The 27,242-nt window shown below is 40.1% G+C and overlaps 1 protein-coding gene and 1 long non-coding RNA gene across 5 annotated transcripts; one reads left to right on the forward strand and one right to left on the reverse strand.

Annotated features, from left to right (window-relative positions):
• Positions 1-583: 583 nt before the first annotated feature.
• Positions 584-27,204, reverse strand: LOC108244090 (equilibrative nucleoside transporter 1). 4 transcript variants are annotated; one of them, XM_017429991.3, is made up of 13 exons: positions 27,057-27,204; positions 9,502-9,590; positions 9,264-9,345; positions 8,545-8,711; positions 7,586-7,725; positions 6,496-6,630; positions 5,135-5,232; positions 4,947-5,028; positions 3,650-3,738; positions 3,356-3,464; positions 3,000-3,085; positions 1,851-2,050; positions 584-1,763 (listed from the first exon to the last, which is right to left on the reverse strand). In XM_017429991.3, the coding sequence occupies exons 2-13, from the start codon at positions 9,528-9,530 to the stop codon at positions 1,652-1,654; spliced, it is 1,329 nt and encodes a 442-aa protein (XP_017285480.1). In that variant the 5' UTR covers positions 9,531-9,590; positions 27,057-27,204; the 3' UTR covers positions 584-1,651. The 4 variants fall into 4 exon arrangements, with proteins under 4 accessions (XP_017285480.1, XP_017285470.1, XP_017285486.1 ...); XM_017429981.3 differs by lacking the exon at positions 27,057-27,204 and adding an exon at positions 16,099-16,213; XM_017429997.3 differs by lacking the exon at positions 27,057-27,204 and adding an exon at positions 10,458-12,706.
• LOC119616705 lies at positions 3,022-5,554 on the forward strand. The gene is made up of 3 exons (XR_005232681.1): positions 3,022-3,161; positions 3,300-3,577; positions 4,983-5,554. It is a non-coding gene; the product is annotated as an uncharacterized LOC119616705 (long non-coding RNA).
• Positions 27,205-27,242: the final 38 nt, after the last annotated feature.

The following is a 27,242-nucleotide window of genomic DNA, read 5'->3' on the forward strand; positions in this document are numbered from 1 at the left end:
TGGATTTTATATGCAGCATTTAAACGTGACTTTATTGTGTTTGAGTGACTCTGATCTTCACGGACTTCGTGTTTGCAGTAAGGCTGAGCTTCCTGCTTCAGCTGTTCATCAGAAATTGACCTTTTTTTTGTCCTTTTGAATGAACCTTTCAGGACTTAATAAAAGGCACCAAAACTCAACTCAAGCAATCAGATTTGTATTTAATTCATTCTTTTTAGCTGCACCTAAGAGACAAGCCGAGGGTAGCACAATTTGATGGCATAAACTAGTATTTTAGTGACAACTTTGCTCTAGTTAAACAGATTTTAAAGAAATGAGTTTGCATTGTGCCTGTTTTTTTTTTCATATAAACTACATGAAATGTGGAAAATTGCCAAAAAAAAGTAATTATATTAAATCAGCTGGGTTATCTTTATATACCTTTACCTGACTGCTAAATACATAACGTTTTCTTGTAAAATAATATTTTATGATTAAGTAATAACACTTTTACTGGAGTAAAATCCAAATTAAAGTGAGGACAAATCAAAAAGGTGTCTGTGTCATTGCTGCATTTCCAGGAATGACCAGCAGGAGGAGCCAGAGGTTTAAAAATACACATTTATTTTCTTAATGTTTGAGGCAGAAAACATGAGAATGGTAACTTTTATGACACCCTTATATATATATATATAAAAAACAAAACCAACATTATGCTTTTAAACAAGCAGGTGGTTAGGATGTAAACGGCTCTAATGAATACTGTTAACAATTTAAAAAAAAGAAAGCCATAAAAAGCAAACAAACAAAACACTGCTGCACCTTCAGTCTCCAATTTGGAGCCTGAAACATTACAAACTACTGCTTGTATAAAAACCTAATTCATAATGAGCACAAGCATCGTGAAAAGGCACGTACTTCCTGAAATAAAAATAAAAAGCCCTCCCCAAACAATTATGACAGCTGCATAATAATCTCACTTTCAAAAATACATGATTGGTTTCGTAATGGTACAAACAAAATAAACAACTTGGGCAACGTGACGCAAAGTGACCCCGACTGGAAAGGACTTCGTCTCAAACTAACACTCAGACGGTCGATCAGACACTGATTGGATGTTTAAAATACTGACTGCAGCGACGGTTTCAGCTGAAATCCCTTCAGAGTTCATCACTTCCCCATGTTGGCTTCGAGTTTTTGGTTTAAATCAAAGTTAAAAGCTGCGACGGTCCACTGAAACGTGACACTCTTCTGTCTTTTGTACATCCCACTAAAGAGTTTTCTGTTATATCTGAAGGGACATTTAAAAAAAAGCTTTATTGCTTTGCAACATTGTGCGCCTATTTATTTTAACATGCTGTCTTAAGGAATATTGCTGCGTTTAGGACGTGTCTTTAAATGTGCCTTTTATAAATACTTTTTAAAACACTTTTGGCTTTAATCGACTTTGTTTGATCAGTGCTATTGAATAAAAACCCTCCACAAAACAAGGCAAAAGCACAACATAATGTGCTGCCGAGTCCGGAGGGGAAAAACTTTATATATCTGAACACCTGCTGGATTGATGAGTCTTTCATAAAAACACGTGGAAGACCGAGGCCCCTGCCTGACGGAGGAGGCGATGAAGGTGACGCGGTCTTTACGGCATTTATCGAGGATTCATCTGGAGGTTTTATACCAGAGCCCGGGCGGCAAAGGAGATCGCAGCGCCCAGCGCCAAGCCGAGGGACAAGAAGAAGGCCATGATGGCGCCCGCCGTCTCCGCCTGGTGCTGCGGCACCTTCCTGCACAAAGACAACAACGAGACGGACGGTGGAAATTAGGATCGAGTGGTCCAGCGTGAAAACTGCAGGACGGCATACGAGTCTTACTTTGGTCCGAAGCACATGCAGAGGCTGGCCAGGTATCCGTTGGAGAAGGCGAAGAATATCATGAAGATGATGTACCAGGCGTCGTGGGAGAACAGCACGGGCAGGTAGTGACGAGACTTGACGTTACACAACATGAAGAGCGGGATGAAGACGAGCCGCAGGCCCACCAGGACGGGAAGCCAGATGCTGTCTTTACCCGGCTGGACACAGAAACATACAGTTACTGAGGAAACCCCCCCCAGCACAACAGGATCTTTGTTTAATAGTTTCCCTTTAACGGTTTGGCCAAACATCAACAAGTGATTACCTTTTGGAGCCAACCCAACTCAAAATGGGTTCAAGCCATTAGAAAAAAAAAGAGCTCTCAGTTTGTTTCACCTTTAGAAGAAGCAGGAAGCATCTAAACTAGTGTAGAAAAAAAAAAAAAAGTCTGATGAAGCTAATAAATGAGCTCACATGCTCCTGCAGCAGCTGACTCCTGTTATCTCCCCCACAGGTCAGCCTGTCGGCTAAATGAACTCAGATTATCCACATTTGATTATATTGGATTCGGTCTTTTCGCTCGCAGGAAATTAAAACGTCCACGTTTGTTTTTCGGCTCGTGCTCAGAGTTTGTGTTGCGCCAGGAAGCGCACTGAAAGGAAAACATGAGCCTGGTGTTTCATATAAAAACAGAAAAACTAAAAAAAAAAAAGGGGGGGCTTCATTCTTTGAATATTTGAGGCAGAGTGTGTAATTAAATCTGATGGAAATCAGAAACATCTTCCTGAGTGAGTCAAGTGGACTTAAAGAGAGACAAGTGACAGTTTAAAACACTTCATTAAAGCTTGATGTTTACAGCCTCTTTAACGTCACTTTTCTCTGAAGCCCTACAGACACAAAACAAACCCCTGATGGCCACAACTGAACTTCTGTACTTTCAGCTCAGACCCGGACCAACAGCCCTCACATGACGCAGAGATTGACCCGTGGCTGAACGTTTGATGCAGACACTTTAAAGGAGCATATAAAGAAAACTACAGTATCACGGATGATCTGACTTGCAGATGAGTGTCTGGTTGCTGATTTCTAATTTGTAAAAATGGAATTCCTTTTTTTTTTAGTTTAAATTAAAAGTGTTTTCTTGCTCGTAGGAGTGCTGTTACTGACCCACATGCAGACGGCCGTCAGACTCCTGCCAGCCCAGTCCATCACGTTGAAGAGGAGGAAACACGACACGGGGATGAAGTATGTTTCTGGAAGTGGATCAGAGTAAAGGTCGGGTTTTAGGAAAACGTCTTTCACAGCCTGATGGAGGTCGACTCATCTCAGGTAACAGACGAGAAACGATTAAATAATACTGTTTCCTGTAAACGCAAAACCTGTTTAGCAAACGTTTTCTGGTGATTTCATGTCATAAAAAAAAACACGCTGATCCTCAGCACTTCCTGCATCTTCATTTCCACACAGCTAGAAAATCGGTAGTGTTACTGGTTCCCTTCGGCTCTGAAGAAACCCGGACTCACCCCAGGTGCCTCCATTCCCGATGGTCGTCTTGACGTCGGCGGTGACGGCTGGGAAAGCCCCGATGGTGACGAAGAAGATGAAGCAGACGGACAGCGCCATCACCCAGATCTGATCAGAGAGCGGAGAACAGAGAGGAGGACGTTCAGAAGCAAGCATTCGTTTAAAAGCGCAGTCTGGTGCTGAAAAGATTATATCAGGAGGAGCACATGAAGCGAAAGCAGGTAACAACGTTGTTTTCTATTGGTCGTCCTTTACTTAAACTTATTATTAAGCCAATATGTGACATTTTGAACCTGTTTGAAGATGTTGATCACAGAAGTGACAGGTTGGGTTTCCTCCTCCATGAGATTCGTGTCCGGTCGCTTCTCCTCTGTTGCATTTTCTGGAAAAAAAAAAAAACAATTTTTGACATTTTACTGGTCCGGTAATATTTGGAGGACAGACCATCATTCTAACCGCATTAAAGCAAGACCGTGGAGTTTTGTGAGGAAGGGCTGCTGCCTGATGGACGTTTCAGTTTTGTTGCAGCATAAAAACATCCGAATGCTGACAGTGAAATAAACAAAAGTTGACAGAATGAACAGATTTTTTATTTTTTTAGATTATGGCGTGTGTTTTAAGACCTGACGTGGAAAATCTGAACACTTTTAAGACTTTTTAAGGCCCTTCAGAAATCCTGTAACATCCCACGTTGTTGTAGGCGACATCGCTCCATCTGTTGGCGCTCGGAATACGTGTTAGGGATGACTCCCAGCTACTACCACACCAGATTTGAGCTCAATATCTGTAAAGCTGACCGAGTTGTAGCCATTTATGTGTCTGCTATAGTCGACTAGCTGTGGCAGGCGTCTTATATCGGGTTCAAAAGTTCACCAGCTGTCGGAGTTCAGCTAGTGATTACTTTGTGAGAGTTTCATTGAAATCTGTCCCCTCAGTCGTGAGATATTTTGCTAACAGACGGGCAAAAGAAACACCCAGGGAGTTACTCACATGAGTTCACCGTGTCACGCCTCAGCTGGGGAGCCACGTTATTTGAATCTCTGCCAGATCGAATGTGACCTGATGCGCGTTAAACGTTTCGAAAAACAACTGAAACGGAACATAAGCATGTCTGTGCAGGAGTATTCATCGTTCATCGGCTCACCTTTCATCATTTGTGTCTTCTGAACGTAAAACAGAACAACGGTTTTGGACGAGGAGTTAAAGTTTTCCCAGTAAAATAAGCACAGATGATAAAGTTGAGCGGGAAAATAAACCCCTAATCCCAAAGAGTGATGGAGAAACCACCAAACGGAACGCCGTCGTTCTTATATGACCTGCTCTTAGATACAGGATAACGTTAAAGGGAATCACTGAAGAGGATGTTGGTCATTTCTTCTTACCTGGCTGACTTTCTGTATTAAAGCTCTTCCTAATTAAAGCAGTAAAGCATGCTGTATTTAGAAAATAAATAAAATACTAAAAGTTACTAAAATAAACTCCCGTCTTGTTTGAGTCGCTCAGTTTGAAATCCTTCGTTCTTTATTAGAAGCTGTGATAAACCGTCATCTTTACACAACAAAACAGATTACTCTGTGATTACTCTTCTACCTTTTTTGAGTAAGTCCATCTTGTTTTCTTCATCAGCAGACGGTCCTGATCTGTTACTCTCCATGTAATACTGGAAGAACTCCTGTCGACGAAAGAACAACCACAGAGAACCACTTTCACTGAGCCTGTAGAGCAAATATGTGAAGGAAACTAAAACTACAGCAAGTTTGGAGACAGAGGAGTCTTACCATCCTGGGCAGAGTGAAGTAGGACATTATGGCCAGAAGAATAACAACACAGGCTGTGATGAAGTAACCAAAAGCACTGTCCTGAAGTTTTGATCCAGCTGAAGACAAAAAACCCCAGAAAATCATGAAATTGTTGCTCCTGTGTTTATATTCAAAATCCAAACAAGTTAGTGTTTTTTTTTGCTATATTGCAATTAAAATGTCGATTTTACTACTTCTGAAGCTTATTTTACTGCCAGAAAATGGTAAAAAAACAAAGCTAATTATACTGTTTGATATTTATCCAATGTGCATGTTTAAAACAGACATCTGTGCAAGTTTAAATGTGCAAACAAAGCTTTTGTGGACCTTTGTGATCCGTTGAAGCTGACTGACTCACACTCAAAACAAAAGGACAATAAAACGTTTTCAGGAAGGTAATTCTTCACAGATTGCAATTCCTTAAAATGAATAAAAAAGGAATGGAGGAACTTGTGTTTTGTTCTCTCAGCAGGCCTTAAAAGCCAAAGGACTTCCTTGAAATAAATGTCTCCGTTTTGCTGAGGAAGTCAAATCCACAAAACTAAATTTGTTTTATTTCCAACATACGGCTGACATCAAACAAAGTTACCAAGCAGATTTAATAAGAAGCACTTGTGTGAACGTGTCAAACCAAAAAAGCTCACTCAAAAGTTTCAGTGCTGACAGATGTAAGACAAAATTATCTGTCTGGATTTGAATAAAACTCTCAGAATGTTATTATTAGATGTACATCAAAACGGATTAAACTTTAATGAGAACCTGATTGGACCTGAAATAAAATGACCACCAAAGCTAAACTCAGAAGTGGCCATAACTCAGCTGAGAGTGGTCCTCAGGGCGCACTCTGAGAGCAAACAGGAGGCGTGACATCAGCTGCCATCACGCAAAACGTTGCTTTCAGGATTTACCAAAGCAGCTACAACTCTGCCATTTTGTCAGCATGAGATGATCTTCGTTTTAAAGCTAAGACATGCGAGGGATGCCATTTTGTATTCCTTCAACAGATAGTTGCTCAACTCTAACAAGATGATGAAGCATAGAGCAAGTATGCGCCTGTTTGTCTGCCTTCAACCCGTCTACAGTAATGCTGGGTTAATGCAGGGATAAGATCTGTAAATCACATCATATTTCAGACTATAAGCCGCTGCTAATGCACGTTCTTTTCCTTTGATCAAACCAGGAAGTTCACTAACGTGCTCACTCGCCTTGACGCTAACAGAGAGACGGCTGGGCGTCTGGAAGGTGCTGCAGTAAATATAGTTTTGTCGTTCTGCCCGCCACCTGTCCACGAGTTATTTTTACAAGGAGAAGTGCACGTGTGGTTTCAGTGTGAGACATACTGGCCAGAGCGCAGATCATGGAGAAAGCGGCGAAGGTGCCGGCCAGACCCTGGCCGCTCATGATGGGAGTGGTGTAGGAGGCGGGCAGGATCCCTGCCAGCCCGAACAGACTGCTCTGAAGGATCGCCCCAAATGCTGGACAAAGATAAAAAAGGAAAACAGAACAAGGAGCTTTAAAGATCTGAACAGTCACTGTGACACAGAGAACAATGCCATCCTTTCTGAAATCAACATTATTTACCATTGTTATTATCCTTTCTCTCTTTTTTATGGAAAGTTATAGCCGGTATGCTTTAATATCAGCACACAATACATATTACACAATAAGTTTCTTGTAAAAGAAAAAAAAGCCATCAGAAGGAATGTGCTGACAGATATCAAAGCGTTCAGGGTCACACTGTCGTCCTGTAAAAATCTAAAACATGTCGGGCCGTTCCACATGAGAACCTGGGGGTTGGGCCTGACCCACTGAGAATAAGGAGGGGGGGTGAACTTATCCCTGCTGTGCAAAGACTCATTCTAAATAAACACAATGAGGCTGAAGACTGTCAGGAAGCTCAGCGTGACACTAAGACAGTGTGTGTGTGTCTGTCCCAACTTTTCTGCAGCTTTCCATAGAAAATGTTTGAGTTTGAGGATCAGGAAGGAAATAAAAATAAGCCCTGAATCCGTGACGGTCTTCAGCTGCGAGGTTTTGTTGGGAATCTGTTTCGGATCAATTGAGAAAACGTTTCTAATTTGGAATAATGCCCCGCTTAGCTTCCCATGGAAGGTTGTTGAAAAGGTTTCCAGAGCCCTTCATTGGGCTGCAGTTTATGATTGGTCAGAAATGTAATAAAAAGGATGGTTAATGAAAACAAGCTTGTAAAACTCAGACATTAGCTCATCTTGTTGCCTAGCTTGGGGATGCATGCGCTAAAACAGGTGTCATTCTTACAGCTGGACATTAAAACCTAATGTTGAACTTTATTTTCTTTTATTGCAAACCTTTAACCTGCTAGAAACAATCTGCAGCCACGAGCACCTGCTGTCAAAATGACCTCCTATAGACTTTTATGGAAGCTCCAGTAAAAAAAAAAAAATCACTTACAGTTGATGCAGACAATTTTGATCATAGTGAAGACAAAGAAGGGCAGCGGCTGCATGTCCACTTTGACGAAGACGGCTGTGAGCATGAACACCAGCAGGATGACGGTCAGACTGCCCGAGATCCGCAGCTTCTGAGGGATCCTGAAAACAAAGCCAGAGAAACGTCAGGCCAACTAAAAAAAAAAAAGCTTAGCGTTTGCATAACAAGGGAAGGGAACAGAGAACCTTATTTACTTGTTTTCTGGTCATGATACTGAGAAAATATCAACTCAGAGTGATAATGCCCCCTGTGAAGTAATCTTCAATAAATTGTGAAACTCTAATCTTGTGTGCTGATAATATAGTACAAGAGATTAGGCTGAAACTATCAAAAGTGAGTTATATGCCTAAAAATGATGATTATTTATTAACACGTCAGAAATGAAACTTCGGGGGAAAAAAAACGCAAAATTATCAAAAAGGTGTTTGTTAAACAAACAAAATCTCAAAAATATGTATCATATCTCAAAGATATGAGCAGCCAGCTGGAAAACAAACACTAATAAGAGCCCTTTTGCAATTTTTGAGAGCTGAAAAAACAAACTTTTGGGCTGAAGTTTGCCTTCTGATAAACAATCAGGACATGTTTATGAAAACGTTTTAAAAGACTGACGCACTGAGAATATTCCTTGGAAGCTGCTGACACTGATTTCCAGTGAAATCTTAAACAATAAATAAATTTTAAAAAACGTGGAAACTGCTGATTAGATTCAACGTTGTAGTTCCATGAAACGGAGAAGAGATCGACTCAGCTGACGCTTCAAGACAAGAAGGGGAAGATCTAATTCAGCTGTATTTTCTGCAAGAAAACGGATAAATTATTCTTTTAATAGAAACATTTAGGCTTAGCACCTATCTAGTTTGAACCCCCTGCTTCCTAACTAAATACGAACAAATTCAAATAGAAGAAAGACTGTTTACTTCTGATGTATGAAGGAGTTGAGGCAGGTGAAAATGAGCAGAGGCACCATGGCACAAAGTGTCATGACGTTGTTAAACTTGGACTCCAGCACATTGTGGTTTTCTCCCGAAGTTGCGTTGGTCGCCGTGTTGTTCAACGAAGTGTCTTTCAGTCTGCTTGTGAAGTACTGAAAAGGAAAGCACAGACTTTAGATTCATGAGGATAATTCCCTCAGTCACAGGTTGGTGTGTCATGTGAAATATATATTTACAGTAAGTGGTGTGTGATCGTGTTATCCTTCGGTCATATTGGGTCGTTTTATAAGAGCTGGATTTCTGGTCAATGTGTTTTTTGTTGCACAAAGGTGACTTTGTTCTACTTTCGTTTCTTTAATCCTAACAAATATACAGAATATACTTCATGCAAACAATCTCCAGTAAAGATATGCCCACATTATCACCCAATAACACTTTAATTTCACATTTTAAGATCCCTAAAAAGTCTGGGATTAGAGAGATTAAACCGCGGCATCATCAACCCGCCCTGCTGGAAAATTTTAGGACATTTTCAGCGATGTCGTATTAACAAACAATCTTTGTTTTGTCTAAGTTAAATGACTAAGTGAAGCCCGGCCTTACAGTTAACTAACCAACATTCGATTCGGTCTGCTTCATGGATTAAGAACATTAACCAACCAACGGCCTCACATTCAGAGGATTAAATATGTCTTTAATCATACCAGGGTTGCTGTCATGAAGAAATTCCACGGTAAGAGAGTTCCCAGGCCCAAGATGAAGAAAATAATCCATACTGCATTGTATCTGTGAAGGCAGCCAAGTACATCAATCGAGTCATTCATCTTTACATCAACAAACAAGCCTCCAACAACTTATTTACCAGGCCTAATTTAGAACTAGCAGATATTAAAACAGAAGGGTAAAAGACAACTTCCTGTCGTTTGAAATAACACCTCTTACTTGTCCTGAGGTGCGTGGAAGGCCGTCATGGTTCTCGGGCTGTCGCTGGTTTGGTTTTCGCGGTTTGATGGCCCCAGTTCTGCGGTGACCTGAAAGACGAACGTGTTAGCATGACAGCACAGAAGCGCGCACTCATCCATTCCTTGTACGTGCATTTAGTTGTTTTAACAAATGGAGCAGCATGGCAAGTAGCAGCGGCCTGTTTGAGAAGGTCATTCGTGCTCGACGTGTTTCGGGAAAAACGCAGCTCCTTTAGTTTGCACTTTAGAGGTTATGCAGTTTACGGCAACAAGTGTTAAGACACATTCTGCCCCCTCTCTGTTAACCTATTAATTTATACACAGACTACCAAACATCTGCTGTAGGTTAATGAAGTCACATAGTGTTATTTTCCAGACTGGGTGAAGATACTGTTTATAAAAGCAGGAGCTTAAACTTAGAGCCAGACGTTGAAAACAAGCTGGCGCAGGCAGGCCAACGTAAACTACCACCGCTAATGAACCCAGCGAGAACAGGCCCAGAGTGGTTTTGTTGTTTACATGTTTATTACCAAAAACATAAAACAGTATGATTGTTTTTTTTAAACCTGAACACTTTCTTTAAGACAACCTGAAAAAAAAGAAGAAATCCGACAGACAGACTTCAAAGTCAATCTAATTTTCTGACTTCTCGTCGGACAAATAGATGTGGTAACAAGTCCACTTCAGAGTTTGTTGCGCTTTAGGCAGACAGTCAGGCCACAGGAACAGAAGCTGGTCAAACACACGAGCAACAAACAACATTTTGAAACAATCTTGCTGCGTTGTGGTGAAGAGGCGCTTGTAAAACTCAGAATATGTCCTTCATTTATGTGATAAACATCACCTCAAAGTACGCAAGTCCTCTTACCTAAGACAAAACCACTTTAAAGCAGAAAACAACAACATTATATAACAAATTACCCTGAATAAACTTACTTGGAGACGAGTTCAAGGAAGCAAAGTGGAGGTTCCCCTCATTAGAGGCACAAGTACAAAACAATCTTTAGAGGCTTTATTTTATAGCCTACAGAGGTTTAGTAGGTTGACACCCAGCTGTCCTCATCTTATTAGACCTGCCTCTCTTTGCATCTCTATCCCTCCCTCCATCCTGCTCTCCTCATTCACACCTTCCTACACAACTTTACATCCCTACATGTGACATTATTTGGGCTAAATTAATATAATCTTAAGGCTAAACAATAAATAAAGCTATAATGATGACTCTTGCTGTTTGTAAACATCCCACCCAAAGCCAGTCATCATTCCTCTACAGCACCACAACTATAATTATCTTCATCTCTGTTATCGAGTTCATATTTCCATCTCTTACTCTTTCACAGGCACATCCAGCAATTTCCCCTTTTTTCCCCTCACTTCAAAGTTTTCTCCTCAGTCTGAGTTCTGCAAACAGAATAATTTCACTTGCGAACGCCTCCTTTGAAAGAAACAAAGCAATTCGGCGTCACATCAACACAAGTTTTAGGTTGACTCAGGTTGAGCTTACAAGCTAATCAAATGATTTACAGTCGGGTCATCAAAGTAAACTCACAAGAAGGTTTTAAATGGCCACTTCTGGTAGTGCTGTGAGTAAACATCTCCCTGTTTCTTATTTTTAGTTTTCGCTCTTATGCTTGCAATGGGCTCGCAAAAGACCCTCGACAGATAGCAACGTTTGCACATCGTTCTGCTCAGTGGGTGGCAGTGATGAGTCAAGTAATGCAGCACAGGAGGTCAGGGACAAAGAAGACTGGATAGGGTTTGTTTTTTTTTCAGTGACAGTTGCTTAAGTCCAGAGAAGCAGATTTATACCTGTATTGTGTTTTTGTCAGCAGATAATTTAAATTTAGGTCACCAAAAGACTGTTTCACAGCAGCCACGCTGACCCACGAGGTTGCGGACATGCCCAACTTTATCTTTTGTTTGAGACTTATTATATCCAGCTGATTAAATCAGTCTGCTTAATCAATGGCATCACAGGTTTGTTATTTCTGACTTGGATGATTAAAGTGGCACTTTAGTAATCAAAGAGATGAGGATCACTTAGAGGAAACAGCTTCAAACAGACCTAAGTCAACGCCGTCCTCTGTCCTGTATCCCTTCCTGAGGACATTTGTATTGATGATTATTTGGCCGGTTTTAAAATGGGCTTCTGGTAAAACATAAATACGATCCATCTTCTCTCTGTCTGGCTGTCATGAAAAATGTCTAATCTCCCCGTTCTGCTCAGTCAGGCCAAAGCTTATCAGCACCAGAGGCTTCACAGACGACAACGACAACAAGGGACAGTTTAAGTTTATGTTCCTGTGAAAGTATGCCTCTCTCAACCTAACGTGTCATTATCACAAGCCAGCTGGCAAAGATTTGCCTGGTGCTGAAATGTTGCCCAACACTCACACACACACACACACACACACAGGGGACGCTTTGCAGTCTGCAGAGTGGTGCACTCATGTTTCCACCGGTTGGCGTTTCCGTCACACTCAAAAACTGACACTCAGATGAACAAACATCTAAAAACTACGACTGGAATTTAGTTTCCTTCCTGCTTTTAGTTCAAGGCAAGAAAATAATACGAACGGAAAGTTTAAATTATGCCAGACACATGTTAGGCAGCTCTTCGGCGCTGCAACTGTGTCCAAACTTTAAATTAGGCAGCATGTGCCGTGCACTCCTGGTGAGACGCCAAATTATGTCCTGTACGCTGGCCGGGCACAACAACGCATGCTGAGAAGAAGAAAGGGCGCTTTTTTTGTTGTTGTTTTGAAGGGGGTCACTGAAGTTGAAGTGAACTTCATTCATCTGAGATCCAACAAAAAGACTGACACCAGCTGAGCAAAAATCTCAAGTAGGTGGCAAAGAACCGCAAGAGGAGAAAAAAAATGTTCAATTTTGGATAAATAATGAACTGCCTGAATCAGTTCTTTGGCTGCTCCTTGCACCAGGCCTAAATGTTGGTTTAGATTAAGAAGAAGAGTTCATGTTTCCACTGTACTCTTCTGCCACAGAGTTGTCTTTATTCCCCCACAAGTTCATGGAATAGTTTGATGCTGGTCATATGATGAGAGGGAAGAAGAACTTCCTTCCTGGAGGTCATTTCCTTGCGCTTATGGAAGCAAAAGACACAATGCAAGCATTTCATCTGACCAGGGCTAAACTAGAATGAGATGTAATCAGAGAAAACGGATAACAATAGGATATTACTCTTTACGAAGAGACGTTTTATGGTTCTTAAAAAAAGGAATGTTATTCTGTTGAGTTTAGTCACGCACTTAAAGAAGGAACAACCTGAATGCAAACAACATGAAAAAAGTGATTTTTATTTTTTACACCAATAGTTGCAACACATAAAAACCAACATCCTTCTCAATATGTGGTTTATGTTAGAGGAAGGAGACAAAAAATAAAAACAAAATTATAATCTTATTAATTTTTAATTACCAACAGATCTGTAAATGTCTGTTCATAAAGGATATAAATATTGTTGTTATTATAACAGCTAATCAAGTGTAAATCATTTGAAAAGTCACAGAAAGCTGCACAAACTGCAGTTTGCTCTGCAGGTCCAGAACATCCAGTAACAATTAAATTACCATAGAAACTCTTACATCTTTGTTGTTTTTCATTCTTTTCTCTTTAGGAAAATTTAAATAACTCTGCACTTATTATGTCCAAAAACATGTTAAGCTCCTCAACGTCAGACTGAAAACAAAAAACGAGAAACATGTGGCTGAAGGTTATCTAAGATTTTAAAAACAGAGATGCAAACTATTACATAAGTGAAAGCAGTCTGACAAACTACAAATTTTCAAGAAGTCTGGCTTAGAAAACTGATGAGAATGTGCAACACGATTTAATTTAAGCTCTGTGTTCAGGTGCATCAGCAGTCACACTTTAGGACAGACGTGAAGAAATTATCATCAAGCATTTACAGAGTTGTTGCAAACGCCACAGCTACTTACTATTATGTAAACTATTCTGAAGAGGTGGATCATATCTGCTCAGGAAGTGGCTTCTCTGGGACATCAGATAAAAATTTGTCTCGTTAAAATGTGCCGTGAGTCAGGTATGTCATGTCATTTCTGGTGTTTGGACTCATAGGTTTTAATATCTAATGAGACTGTACTGAACTCCTGCTAGTTGAGCAGTTTAAATTATAATAATAATCATGAACACAAAAAATACTAGTAGTCATATTCTGTTGCAACAAGACAAAGTACTGCTTTTTATTAGGCACAAAATTAATATATGAACATTAATAAAAAACTTAAAGGTCGCATCCATATGATTTCACCTGAAAGTACGTTTCTGACCTTTAATGGCCAAATGAGTCAGAAAGATCACAGCCTGCTGTGCAAAATGAGTGAAAAATATTGCCATAATTAAGATTTAGCAATCCCCATGACTAAAATAGCACAAAATCTTCCTAATCCCATTTAAGTCAAAGTTTTCTAACAGGTGTATCTTTAGAAATAATGTTTTATAACCCTTATATTTTCCTTTGAAATTGAACATTTTTCTCTGCTGGCTGCTGTAACGCCAGGCAATCCCTTCGTATAAAGTTTGGCATCATTTTGAAGCTCAGGGCCCCCCTCCCTTTTTAAATAAAGGGGTGGAATTCCCAATGACGTCACTCCAACCACATGCACTATGGTAAATAAAACCAGCTTGTTGTCAGGTGATAAATAACCAAATTTCAGCAAACTACATATCATTTTGAAGCTTTTAAGATGGAGAATTTGAAAATATTAACTTAATGTTGAAAAATTCCTCATTGTGGCTCATTTTCTACAGACTGAGCTGGTGTATCACTGCAAATGCGGTTTATAATTTGTGCCTAATTTCAGTGAATCTAAGAAGAAAATTCACTCGAAAAAAAAACAAGCTTTTCATAAAGTTATCGCAGGGTCCTGTGTACTTCCTGGTGACTGCTCTGTGCCGTTATCTGCTTGAGGGCGTTTACATCTACTTTGTGCCAGCCTTTGAGTAATTTCAAGCCAGTCAAATGCAAAAAGGCGATTGCTGTTCTTTGTAATGCGAGGATGTAATCGAGGAAAAGCAAATAAGATACGGAAATGAAATAACAAAGACAGGAAATGGTCTTTCACAAGACATTTATGAGCAGAGAGGCGATAAAATCACGTTTCGAGCCAAAAGCAGCTCGGAGAACAAAGATCTCATATCTATTATATTCACCACAACCAACCTCAAATGCCTTCCCGCCACTTGGAGCCCCAAACAAAACCCACCTCCAGCTGCACGCCATTATAGTGGCTCCACGTGGTCTGACTAAGTGGCAACCTCGTCGCCATGACTAATTTCAGTGAATAGCAGCTGCCGTGTTTCCTTTCACGGGCTTCTTAACCGCGCTCGACTAACTTAAATGATTCATCTCTGCCAGGACGGGCCATTCAAAAGACATCCTGTGGAATTTGACCCAGGACGTCTTCAGGCAGCAGGTGTGAACGTCAAACTCTGGACAGATGTGGTGGGTCCAGATGCTGCCGAATCAGCTGTCTGCTGAAAATCAAAGCCACCACTCTTCTCCTTGCTTCGGGGTCAGCAGAGTCAGGAATAGCACAAAACACGTGCCAGGAAACCCACCGGTCCTCATACCTCATCCTGTAGTAGGCTTTAGTCACAATAAAAACTACAAAACAAACACTTCAAACATGACAAAGAGCGTTACATTTAAAATATTACACCTATTAGTATAACAGCAGTTAAAAAGACATGTAGGTGACCTGCATTTAGACAGATCTGACCCCCAAAAGATAAAGAAATACAGGCTTATTTAAAGTAAACTCGTGTTTTCAGGCATCAGTGACAGCTGATAAAGCTTTAAAATGACTCCTGTCTTATCTCAGCTACTGTCCTGTCTTGTGAGGCCCAAGGAGACCCACGTGTTAGCCCTCAATCTACAGCCATGTGCCCCATGATTTATCACAAGAAGCTGGTTTACAGGCTTGGGCAAATATATATATATATATATATATATATATATATATATATATATATATATATATATATATATGACTACCCCTCAGATTAGAAACTGAGATTCAAGTCAAAACCCGCTTTTACAACCATTTGACCTAAAATAAAATATATTGATTGACTGATATTAGTGTCTGTCTAAAGCCAAACTAAGAAACGAAGCACACAAAACAGTGTCCAGGTCTTAAAATGCTCCTTACCCCCCGGGGGCCCAATCAGACTGGGATACAAATTTCTGTATTACACCAGCCGGATCGGATGGGCTTGTTTAATTAAAGCGGAATAACGCTGAAGTTAAAGAGAAGAAGCAAAGAAGGAGAGGGAATACTAGGCTAAAAAAAGAAAAAGAAGAAGAGGGGGAAAAGCACCACTTCTGTCTAAAAACGAGTCGCAAACCAAATGAATGACTAAACGAGGCAGAACACCATCCGAAACAAATACCAGTTCGCGCTGTTTTATCAGCAACATAACGGGCTCAGCTGTCGGACACAAAGTCCAACAGTCGCTCTCCATTCGTGATAACAATTAAAACCCGAAACCCTGTCATAAAGCGGCGTAAATGAACGGCGGTGAAGAACCATACCTCTCCTCCGTGTTGCCCCTCTGCCTAGCTTGTCTGGGATGTGTGATCTCTTGGTAGATTTTGAATTGAACGTTCAAGTGCCCCTCGGAAATACCATGCTCCCCCTTTTCAGCGCAGCGACTTTTTCGAATAACGCAACTTGAAAATATGAGGCGTAACACAGTTGGTTATCCGTATTGAGAATTATATTAAAGACAAAACATATTTAACTATTATTATCAGCGCTAGGATATTTTTACCTACAGTAACATGTCAGAACTTTCCCTATAATATTATATAGTCCTACTGTCCCTGAACACATCAGCTGCTCCCTGGTGGTGGACTGTGTAGTGGTGTTTTTATGCTAATTGTCTTCCTCTTTTGCTAATGAACTTTATGGAGTTTTTGTCTTTTTTATGTGTGTGATTTAATACCTTTGATGGCACATCATCATCAAAAACCTACAGATGAGATGCAGAAGATGCCAATTTAAAATAACAGACTAAATAGACAAAACGGTTTGAGTTTAAGTAAATTTTATGTATACAGGCATGTTTAAACGATACAGAGAATAAGACTATTTCAATATATGGCTCCTTTTTATTTTGTGTTTTTCCCCTAAAATATATAAAAAAGAATAGCAAAATATTAAAAGTCAATTTCAAACAAAAAAGAAAAAAAACTTTGATTGGTAACACCTTTCCAAGTCACCATCTGGGACAGTTTTTCTAACTCCCTTGCAGACAGTTCCACATATGCTGGAGTCTAATTTGCTACTTTTCCTCCTCTCCTCTGTCCAGCTCATCCCATCTGATTTTGGTTTAGCTTGCGTGTGGAAGCCAAGGGTGTGTTTCACAATTCACTGTTCTTTTGGAAAAATAATAGCTGATCACAGTAAGTTGCAATCCGAAGTTAAAACAAGTCCCCAGAACTTCTCCTTCCAGATGTTTTGCACTGGAATCCATTCTCTGGACCCATCAAAAGACATGGTGTTTTCCCCAAGTGTTTTTTTTAATGCTAAAATAAATGACAGAAACTAAACGGGAAAAGACTTGTCGCACAAAAAAGAAGCCCAAGGTTCTCATGAAGGAATCTACTCAAAGATACAATTATCTTCCTGTGAAATGTGCTATCACCCACACTTCTTACATTGTGTTTAATTTTGGAGATATTTGGCATTCTTTTACACGACAAACAAACTAAAGCCATCAAAATCACAACCCTAGCAGAAGATGGCATTAAAATGACCTAAATAAATTCTTATTTTGCCCACACTCACAAGTAAACATCTCTGCAGATGCATAAGAGTGAGCGACGAGTAGCGAGTCATAAATGACAGACAATCCCTTTGACAGACACTGTGTGTGAAAAAACTTAGGATGAGTGAATCATCTGATCTCACTTGTTACGTTGTTCAAACAAATGCCTGTAAATCCAGGATGAAGGTCAAGGTTGGACAGCTGGAGACAAGTAGGGAGAAAACAATCAAGCAGATGATAAGATTGTCTGACAGGACTTGCATTCATGTGGTAAAATGCATTGCCAGAACAAAATGAATCAGTAATACCCAATCTTTCTTTGGTTATATAACACAAAATAAATGACTTTACAGAGGAACAAAGTGCAACCAGTTGATGGTATTATGCAAGACGGTTTTCCCACACAGAACAGCAAGTTTTCTTAAGTAACTGCAAATCACACAACCGTGCAACCCCAATTCTGAGAAAAAGTCGGGATGTTCTATAAAATGTAAATAAAAACCGGATGCAATGATTTGCAAATATCATAAACTCATATTTTATGCACAATGAAACGCAGTAAACATATTAGATGTATAAATTAAGAAATCACACCTTTTTAAGAGGTCAGTAAGAGGACTTGATATAAAAAGAGCATTTTAGAAAGGCTGAATATCAGAAGTAAAGATGGGCAGAGGTTCATCTATCTTCCAAAAACTGCATCGAATATTAGTGGAATAATTTCAGAGTAATGTTCTTCAATGCAAAATTAGAAATACTTTGAACATCCTTTTAAATTACAATTTATAATATCATTAAAACTATGCACTCTTATCAGCCACAGCTCAAAAGCCTGGCTCTCTGATGGTATGGGGGTGCATTAGTGCCTATGGCATGGGCAGCTTACATATCTGGAAAAGTACCACTAATGTAGAAAAGTACAACATATGCTCCCATCCAGATGAGGCCTTTTCAGACGTTGCATGTTTCAGCAAGACAATGTTAAACTGTATGCTGCATCCATTACAACAGCACAGCTTCAGGGTAGAAGAGTCCTGGCCTGCATCCAGTCCAGACCTCTCATCAAGAGAAAACATTTGGTGCATCATGAAACAAAACAATCCAGCAAAGACCCGGGACTGCAGAACAGCTAGGATCCTCCATCAGACAAGAATGGGACAACGTTCTCCTCCAAAACCTCTAATAGCTGGTCTCCTCAGGTCCTAAAAGTTTACAGACTGTTGTTAAAAGAGGAGGGGATGTAAAGATGGCCCTGTCATAAAATTCAAAATTAGCTTTTTTTTTTTCAAAAACTGGTACAATTTCTTAGTTTCAACATTTGATATGTTTATTATATTCCATTGTGGATCACATATAGGTTTATGACATCTTCAGATCATTGAAGTCCGTTTTTATTTCCATTTCACTAAAACGTGCCAACTGTTTTTTTAGAGCTGGGGGGTTTGCATGTTTTCATCCAGTCGTGAGTTTGTCTGAACCGCAGCGCAGAGGTGTTACTCGTGATTGGGAGTCTGGACACTCTGAGTTGGTGTCTGCTGTTTACTCCTACAGTTGCGGTAGGTCCTCAGTTATATCCACACCCTGTCTCCCCTCAGTCTAAAAAAAGCTTACTGTGGTCGGCTCGGTGCAGAAAACCATCCGTGGCAAAGAGCCCGAGAAGTCTGGTTGTTTTTCCCTCCAGCTCCAAAACCACCAAAAGGAGGAGTCCAGCTCTGCACAACTGAGAGGCTTCTGTCTGGTGTGAGAACACAAAATTACTCCTCATTTCCAAAAGTGAGCCATTTCACTACAGCTATGTGACAGAGGTGACAATGTCTGCCTGTGCTCCTCTGACCCTGGTTTATTCTTGTACGTCCAAAGGGGAAAGTCAGGCAGCAGAGCACAACCTTGACTGGGTTTTTTCCACAAAGAGGCTCAACACAGGAGAAGAGAATGAAAATAATGGAAAGAAAAAAAAAAAAGAGAGAGAGAGAGTAGGTGGTAAAAAAGTGACAAATACCACAAGTGGAAATACCATAAAGAAATGAGAAATTTGATAAGTTAACAAAAATCGCCCAATATCTGTTGTAGCCACTTGTGTGTTTTTTAGACTCAGGTGTTTTCTGACACATCTTTTCAAATGCAATGCTCCGGAACAACATAAAGAGAATATGAATTACATTATTTCTGCAAAATATGTGTGAATTAAAATAAAAATATTCAATTTTTTTGTTTTTTAGGTCACAGAACAACTTTCAGTTCATCTTAAATCTGAAAAAAAGGGTAATATTTATTTATTATTGTTCAAATTTCCACCTATAGACCCACTGTTTCTTTGCATTACAAGCTTTAAAATGGGTTTTACATATGTGCTCATATGTTGCGTTTACAGAATAAGGAGATTATTCTTTAAACCATTTAACAAATTGAACCTGATTTGTTGTAAAATGTTGGAAACAGAGTTTTTGCAGCATGGCATGTTGGGTATTTTAACCTTTTTTAATTTTAAAATTAGCACATATTTTGCAAAGCAAATGTTATTTTTGTACATTTTTTATTTTCTAAATGAGTTTCTAAATGTTTTCAGCCTGTTGGAAACAGGTTTTAAGGGATAAACAACTGCAGTGGAAACAGTCTCGACTACACCTCAGTCAGGTTGAGGTTTTTGCCACAAACGGTTTTTCAGTAAGACACCTGCGTAACTGTCTATCTGTCTACGATGAGATAAGTCTATTTACACAAAAAGAGAAACAAGCAGCCAAAGCTTTTTGACATTAGGCCTCCTTCTCTACATTGTCGGGAGGAACCTGGAAAATAATCATTCTGTTTGCGTATTTACTTGGAAGCTATTGTCAGATGAACTTCTTAACTCCTTCGCCTTCCTGCTGACCCACAAACGTTTCCCCCGTTATGCAATTTTTAGAGCACAAATAAACCTCACACACGTCTAATTTGAGAATATCCTGTGGAGTTTTGTGCGATAAGCGGTCCGTTCAAGGAGAGGGAGAGGGCATGACATGAAAGGACTGGAAGTGGCCCTCAGACCGAGTGCAGAGATGTAAGGAGGACCCTTAAATAACTCAGGAGAGTTACCACAAAGAACGAAGTAAATCCTGGTTGGGATTAGGAATTTAGCGGCTCTCTTTGAGGCCTGGCTTGTCTCGAAGGATTGCATATCACCCGCCACTGGAGTTTTTAATTAGATTTAGCGCTTGGAGTATGAGTTCAGGATGACTCTCAGCTACCACCACAGTGAACTTCAGCTCAATGTGTGTAAATCTGTGGCAAAATGAGTCACAATGAGGAATTTTTCAAGTTATTAGTTTCAATTTCTCCGTCTCTAAAGTTTCAAAATGATCCGTAATTTGTTGAAATTTGTCTATTTGTCACCTGGCAACAAGGTGGTTTTGTTTACAAGAGCGCTGGTTTGAAGCCCTGATTTAAAAAGGGTAATCCCAAAGCTTCACAATGAAGTCAAACATTAAGTGAAGGGATTTCCCAGCTGGCAGAGAAAAAAGGTCAGTTTCAAAGGATATTAGGATTAAAATTAAAAGGATTATTTCTGAAGACTTACCTGTTAGAAAACTTCAATCTAAAAGGTAGGTTGTCTGCTATTTTAGTTGCTGGGATTGTCTTCATGGACTCATTTTTACACAAATATCAATTAATATGTCTCAAATATATATATTTTCACTTATTTTGCACTGTAACCTGAACTCATCACGAGTCATTTTGCCACATTTGTCTGAGTTATAGCTACCTTTGTGTTTGCCAATGCTGACCAGCAGCAGCGGCCATCTTGACACAATCATTACTTTGAGAGTTTCGTCAACATCCGTCCAGCAGCTCATGAGACATTTTGCTAATGCGACTGACAAATGATCACACACAGGCGTACACATTACTGCCCTTCTGCTCGTACCGGTAGATGGTAATAATCCTATTTATGATGAAAAGTGGAGAAATCTTCTACTTCAGAAGTTGGTATTAGTCGCTTAATTCTGCATCAGGTCTTGGCTCACATTCTTCTGTGGAGCCACCCTAAGTCCTAAAAAAACAGACCACTTCAAAAACCCTACAGTAATTCCCTCCTCCGGTACATGAGGTTCTCTTTTATCAGTAACTTGATCATTATGTTGACGCACATTTTAGGCGTAGGCTGATCTCCAAAACTGAGATGGTTCTCAGGAGCAGCAGCCTGTGAAGAATCGAAATGTTTATCACTGCACGTCTTAAATGTAGTTCTTTTGTTCTGTTAAATAAGGTTCAATGACATCTTCTGCCCCGTGAATAACTTCTCGCTCTGTTTTGGCAAACACAAACAAGTGTTATAATTTACAAAGTGAAACCAGCTTTCACAAACAACGACCACGAAACACATTTTGGCCGATTCCTGATTCTTATCCTCCAAACGCTCGTAAAGTTTACGAATTATCAATCATTTGGTCCGTTCCGACTCTGAAAAGGAGGATTGTGTCATACATTTCTTCATTCATGTGCTCCTTTTTCTTTTTTTTTATTTCAACATGACGGTGGAGTCCAGATCACGAGGCTGGATCCAGGTCCAGGGGGGGAGGGGGGGGGTCCTGCCTGAGTGTCTGTAAATGATAAGGGGGCCAGGTTGTTTATCATGTTAACGGCAAGTGGGGCGGTCGGTGTTTTCACGCATGTCAGATTGTTCTTTCCCTGAACACAAGATCCATGCGCTGCTTCTGATGAATCTACTCATCTGAAGCCCCTGCTGATGCTGTCGGCTGTTTAAACGTCTTGCTGTCAGCTCTCGACCATCTCTGGAACTACTCCTCAGCGATGAGTCCTTTTTAAAAAGGTGATCCTCAAACCGTCGCCTGCCCTTTCAACCTTATCAGAACCTGACAGCCATTTTGTTGTGTGAGACGGGGAAAATAACTAACCAGAGGTAACTAAGGGCAATGCCCTGAGAATGTGTAGTGCTCAACTTGCAATCAATAATGTCACCAAATGTCGTAGAACTTTGGTTTTAAATTACAAATTCTGCCAATAAACAATATGATGGTTTAGGCACCAAAGTATAGAGCACTTTGCTTTCTTTTAAAGAGCTCCTGATCTATTGTTCTTGCAGCTTTGGACTGACTGTCAGTTCAGTACCTGATGATTTCCCTTTTTTTGTTTGAGCCACTTATCTCTGACCCATGAATCACTCAGGCAGATAAAGTCTCCTAAACTCAAGGGATGAACCAACGTTTAGTCGACACGTTGCCTAAGAACCGATTTTAAATTAGATCCGGCCCTTTGTTACTATAAGCCTGTCCACCACACCATTTCTTTCAATTTTTTTTTTTAATTTAATAAAATAAACACAATTTGACACATAAAATAGTATTTTAGCACCTGTAATTAACTGATCAACTGAAGAATGACGCTTCTCTCAGGTCCTTTGTCAGGTCTCTGTTAGATTTGTAGATTTTTTTTGTAAAAAAGATGACTTTCATATACTGTTTATCACATCCTGACACATTTTCTTGTGTCCTTCACTTGTCCACTTTCCTCATTTATTAATCACAAACTACACCGTATGCTGTCATGCTTTAAAACTTCTGCACAGCCGTGTACGTATTGATAAATTGTAAACTGGGCTCTGGTCTCATTAAAGCTCAGTGTAGGGCTTTGAATCATTTCTGCTGCACAAATCTGGTGACTGAAGAGATTGGTGTGACACGATCAAACATATTATTAATGTGGCGTTTTTAATCTTCCCGTTCCTAAAGCGGCCTGATTTATCTCAGGCTGAGATGAAGTCATTTCGGACGCGAGCGGCAGATGTATTAGCCGCACATAAACCACGTGGCAGCGTGACACTCATATGATTATGTTAGATATGCTCAACAACAGCCTGAAGACTGCATGTGAGCGTCAGCACTCTGAAGTGCATCATATGGATTAAATTAAAGAAGCTGTCAGCTCTCCGTTCTGATTAATAGAATTACTGTTTTTATTCATAAAAAAGTCATTTAACCAGGCTGAGTAATGTTGTCACGTTAAAAAAGGAACCAGAAATCTTAAAACGTCTGTAAATGCATAACAAAACCTATGACATTTAAAGTACTTTTTATTCTTTTTTACAGCACCCCAATAGGATTGCTTGCATGTGATGATCAAACTCAAACATTTTCAGTAAAATCACAGCCAGTCCAACAGTGTTTCATAGTTGGAAAACAGCAAACATATGTTTCCAGTTATCCCTCGGAGTTTTCCTCCGACACGATGGAATAAACAACTCTTATACGACGATGGAAAGGGGATACATTTCTTACAGTCTTAATGTACAAACATTACGAAATTGCCCTCATCTTACTGTGAAATATGCAGTACTGAGGAGTGGTCGAGGATTTGTGAATATTTGTTCAAAAAGTCAAACAGATCCCATTTCACCTCCTCTAAACTCAATAAACTCAAACTTTATTCAAGATCTAAAAACAAACCTCAGAATATTTGCTCATGAAAGCTGATGAGACCACAGTCCAATAAACTAAACTGACCTGAAGCAAAGTTATTTACTAAACAAACACAATGAAAGATCTTTTCTTGGGGAATTTATATATATATATATATTGTGTTTTCTCACAGATAATTATGGGAGCTCTCCAAATTCATTAATTTCTTTCCTTTTTTTATTTTTACACTCAGGATGTTTGTCACACAGATTACAATACTGCACCACACACACAAATATGACCAAAAACTGCATAAACTACATCGGAGGAATCAAATTTAAATAATGTCTTTAGTACTTTTACATAAAGATAAACTGACAAGTGTGACCTTAAAAATAATCTGCTTTTATAAGCTCCTGTTTTGCAGCTCCTGATGATTTATTTGTCCCAGTGACCTTGTTTGCTGGCGTGCATCTGGCTGGGAATATAACGACGCTTTGACCGAGTCTTCATCACCTGGTTTCTCCTCGCTGCATCATGTTACCCTGCTGGCTGCGTGCACACTTTGTGCTGTGTACTTTTGTCCCTGGCTGCTTTTCAGGCTGGAGTTTCTAATTATAGTTGTCTTATTGACGCGGGACACGAGGTACCGGTGGGGGATTGGGTGTTTTTGAACAGCACTGCGTGACAAGACAGTGCAACCGGGTCAAAGGCGGGCTGAAGGTCAATCCAGAGCTGGAAGATAGGATCCTAATCTGAATGTAAACATCAACTGATTATCTTTTTTGGTTAAAATAAGGCCTAAAAATGCAACTAAATTGATTGTAGGCATCAAGATTCAAATTAGATTGATAAGTTAGTTTAATAAAGGTCTTGGGCTATCCCAAGAAATTAATTAAACATTTGAAATAAGCCCAGATTTCAGTGGTTCTGGTGGTGTAAACAGGATTTACCAACTTAGAAGCCAAACTGAGACCTTTAACCCACTGAGCCTCATATCATGGTACCAGCACAGTATTGTATTACTGACTTAGAGGACGTTTCCTGGAAGTATATTTGAATACATTGATAGCAGCCCACAATGTCAAGAACTGTAAACAGAGGAATATATATATATATATATGTATTATCTATTTTTATTGGTCCAGGATGTGGCTCACACAATTTTCAACCAAGTGCTGAAGTGAAATCTGCTGTCGTGCCTGTCGGTCTGTCATGAAAGTTAGCAGCTAAAGTGATGCCCCTTGTGTTTTGGTAATATACAGAGCTTTAAAAGATGGAATACATACATATTTAAAATATTTGTATGGTAAAGTAAGTAATAAGGACTAAATTTATACAAGTTTACTGCTCAATTTATCTTGAAGACAATTGTTTCCAAGCACTATAGCTCCTGCGATTTTTTAAAATTAGGATCTACTTCTGAGTATTTACAGTTTTTAGTTAAAAAAAACATTAACAATAAAATAAATGATACTGCTGGTTTAAAACGGCTGTTTTCAAGCCTCCGAGGGACAATTGACTACTGGCTTTAGGAGATGGAAGTTGCCACATCTAAACAAGAACAAATAAACAAAAATTTGGAAAATGGTAGAAAGCTGACTGGTCATATTGTTATGGCTGAATGTCTCGTGATGGATTTATGTTCTGAGTAGCTGTTCCTTTTAAAGACTCTCCAGAAAATTGCTTGAACTTTGCTTTGTCAATAAAACAAGAAGGGAATAAACACTTTTCCGAAGCCCAAGCTTATCTTTGAGATGCATTTACGATACGATATCAATACATCATCAAGCTGCCCCATCTGCTATTGTTCAGGGTAACGTTTTTAGGTTTGATGTTACAGTTTGCGACGATTACCTTTAACAGACCTCTGCCGAACATCGTGACACTCCAATCAGGTCATTGTTTGATTTGAATCAGGTGTGCCTGAGCAGAACACGTCTACAACATGCAGGACAGTGGGTCCAAAGGAGCGAAATCAGGAAACGTTGAATCAAACTTTCCAGAAGGAAGTGGTAAAATCAACATGAACAGAGCCATTTATTCCCAGTGAGAACAACAGCTTTCTCAAAGCCCCAGGACCAAGTTCAAACATTATCGCACACCATCGGCACAAAACACACCCAGGAGAGAGAGGGTTGTTTGGAATGGTGGGCTGACAACATGCTGGGAGGTGTTTATATAGAGCAGTAGTACTTTTCGCTCAGTGGGATCTATTCTTGGAGCTCTTTCATGTTTCATCTGCTGTTGGATGAGGGAATGGGGGGGTGTTTGTGCTGAAGAGCCACATTCTCACAGGAACACAAACTGTGTTCATGTCTCAAGAAAGCCCAAAAGTCCTCTTTCCAACTTCCTGCGCAGCTATCACAACATGGACGTACGGAGATGTTCTGCACCATCAGAGCAGCTGCATGCATTCACACTGTCTGAAATCACACATGGGGCTTCCAGGGATTGTCTACGGAGTCACTTTTATGCCAGGTTGGTGAAACAATCTCCGTGTTACTACGCGAACGTACCCGTATCAGTCGGCCGGGATGTGAGTAAACCGTCGCCCTACTGGACGCGCCGATCAAGCGGACTGATACATTCAGCAGCCCCGGCGCCGCTGGCGTACGGTCCGCCAATGCTTCACACATTTGTGTAGTAACCCGGACATTGTTTGGTTATGAAAACAGAAGTGTTGAGGTTTAATATTAGCTAATGTAGGGTTCTTTTACGCCAATATATCATTGATATATCAAAAGCATTGTTTTATAAGCCTGAAAAATGATAATAATCAGGCCCTCATTTAGCTAGCCATTAGCCTAGCCTGGATGAAGACTTTTGCCTCTTTCTCCATTCTCCCTACTCTGTATTTAAAACTTGATTTTTTTTTTTGTTTTGAATTATCCTAAAGTTTAACACCTACTTGTAATAATCTGGATGCAAATATCTTTAAATTTAATTTTGTACGTTTCTGTGACCAGGAGAAACGCTTTTATTTAAATTTAAAATAGGTGGGAGTGTGATTTGAATATATGGTAAAACAGCTTGCCATACTTTTGCCCAACTTCAGCCAGCAAAAAAAAGGCAGTTGAGCAAGCACGTGACACAGGTTGAGCTAAGCGTGCACGCGCATCTGTGTCATCTGTGCGCGCTCAGCTTGATGGCACAAAAAGGACTCCGTACATGCCACCACCTGGGAGGATGGAGCCGCGACGCCTCAGCTGCGCGCCGCCACTCTGTGACCATTTGACCTTGTCATCACGTTTATTATTTTTTTATTCATTTATTTATTTTTGCAACCACATTACTTCACCGTGCACGTCGCAGGACGATCACTCACCCTCTCACACAGCCTGCCCGAGATGCCCTCGCGCGTGAGCTGGTTAGGATAAAAAAACGCGGAGCCGTGCGCTCTTCCTCTGCGTTTTTCTCCCGTCCCGATCTGCTGCAGAACTCAAGGCTCCGTAATCAACGCAGCTGGCAGGAGGAGGAGGAGGGTGGTGATGATGGAGGAGGGGTGGGGGTG

The sequence above is a fragment of the Kryptolebias marmoratus genome, linkage group LG22 (assembly GCF_001649575.2).
Source record: "Kryptolebias marmoratus isolate JLee-2015 linkage group LG22, ASM164957v2, whole genome shotgun sequence".
NCBI classification, from domain to species: domain Eukaryota; kingdom Metazoa; phylum Chordata; class Actinopteri; order Cyprinodontiformes; family Rivulidae; genus Kryptolebias; species Kryptolebias marmoratus.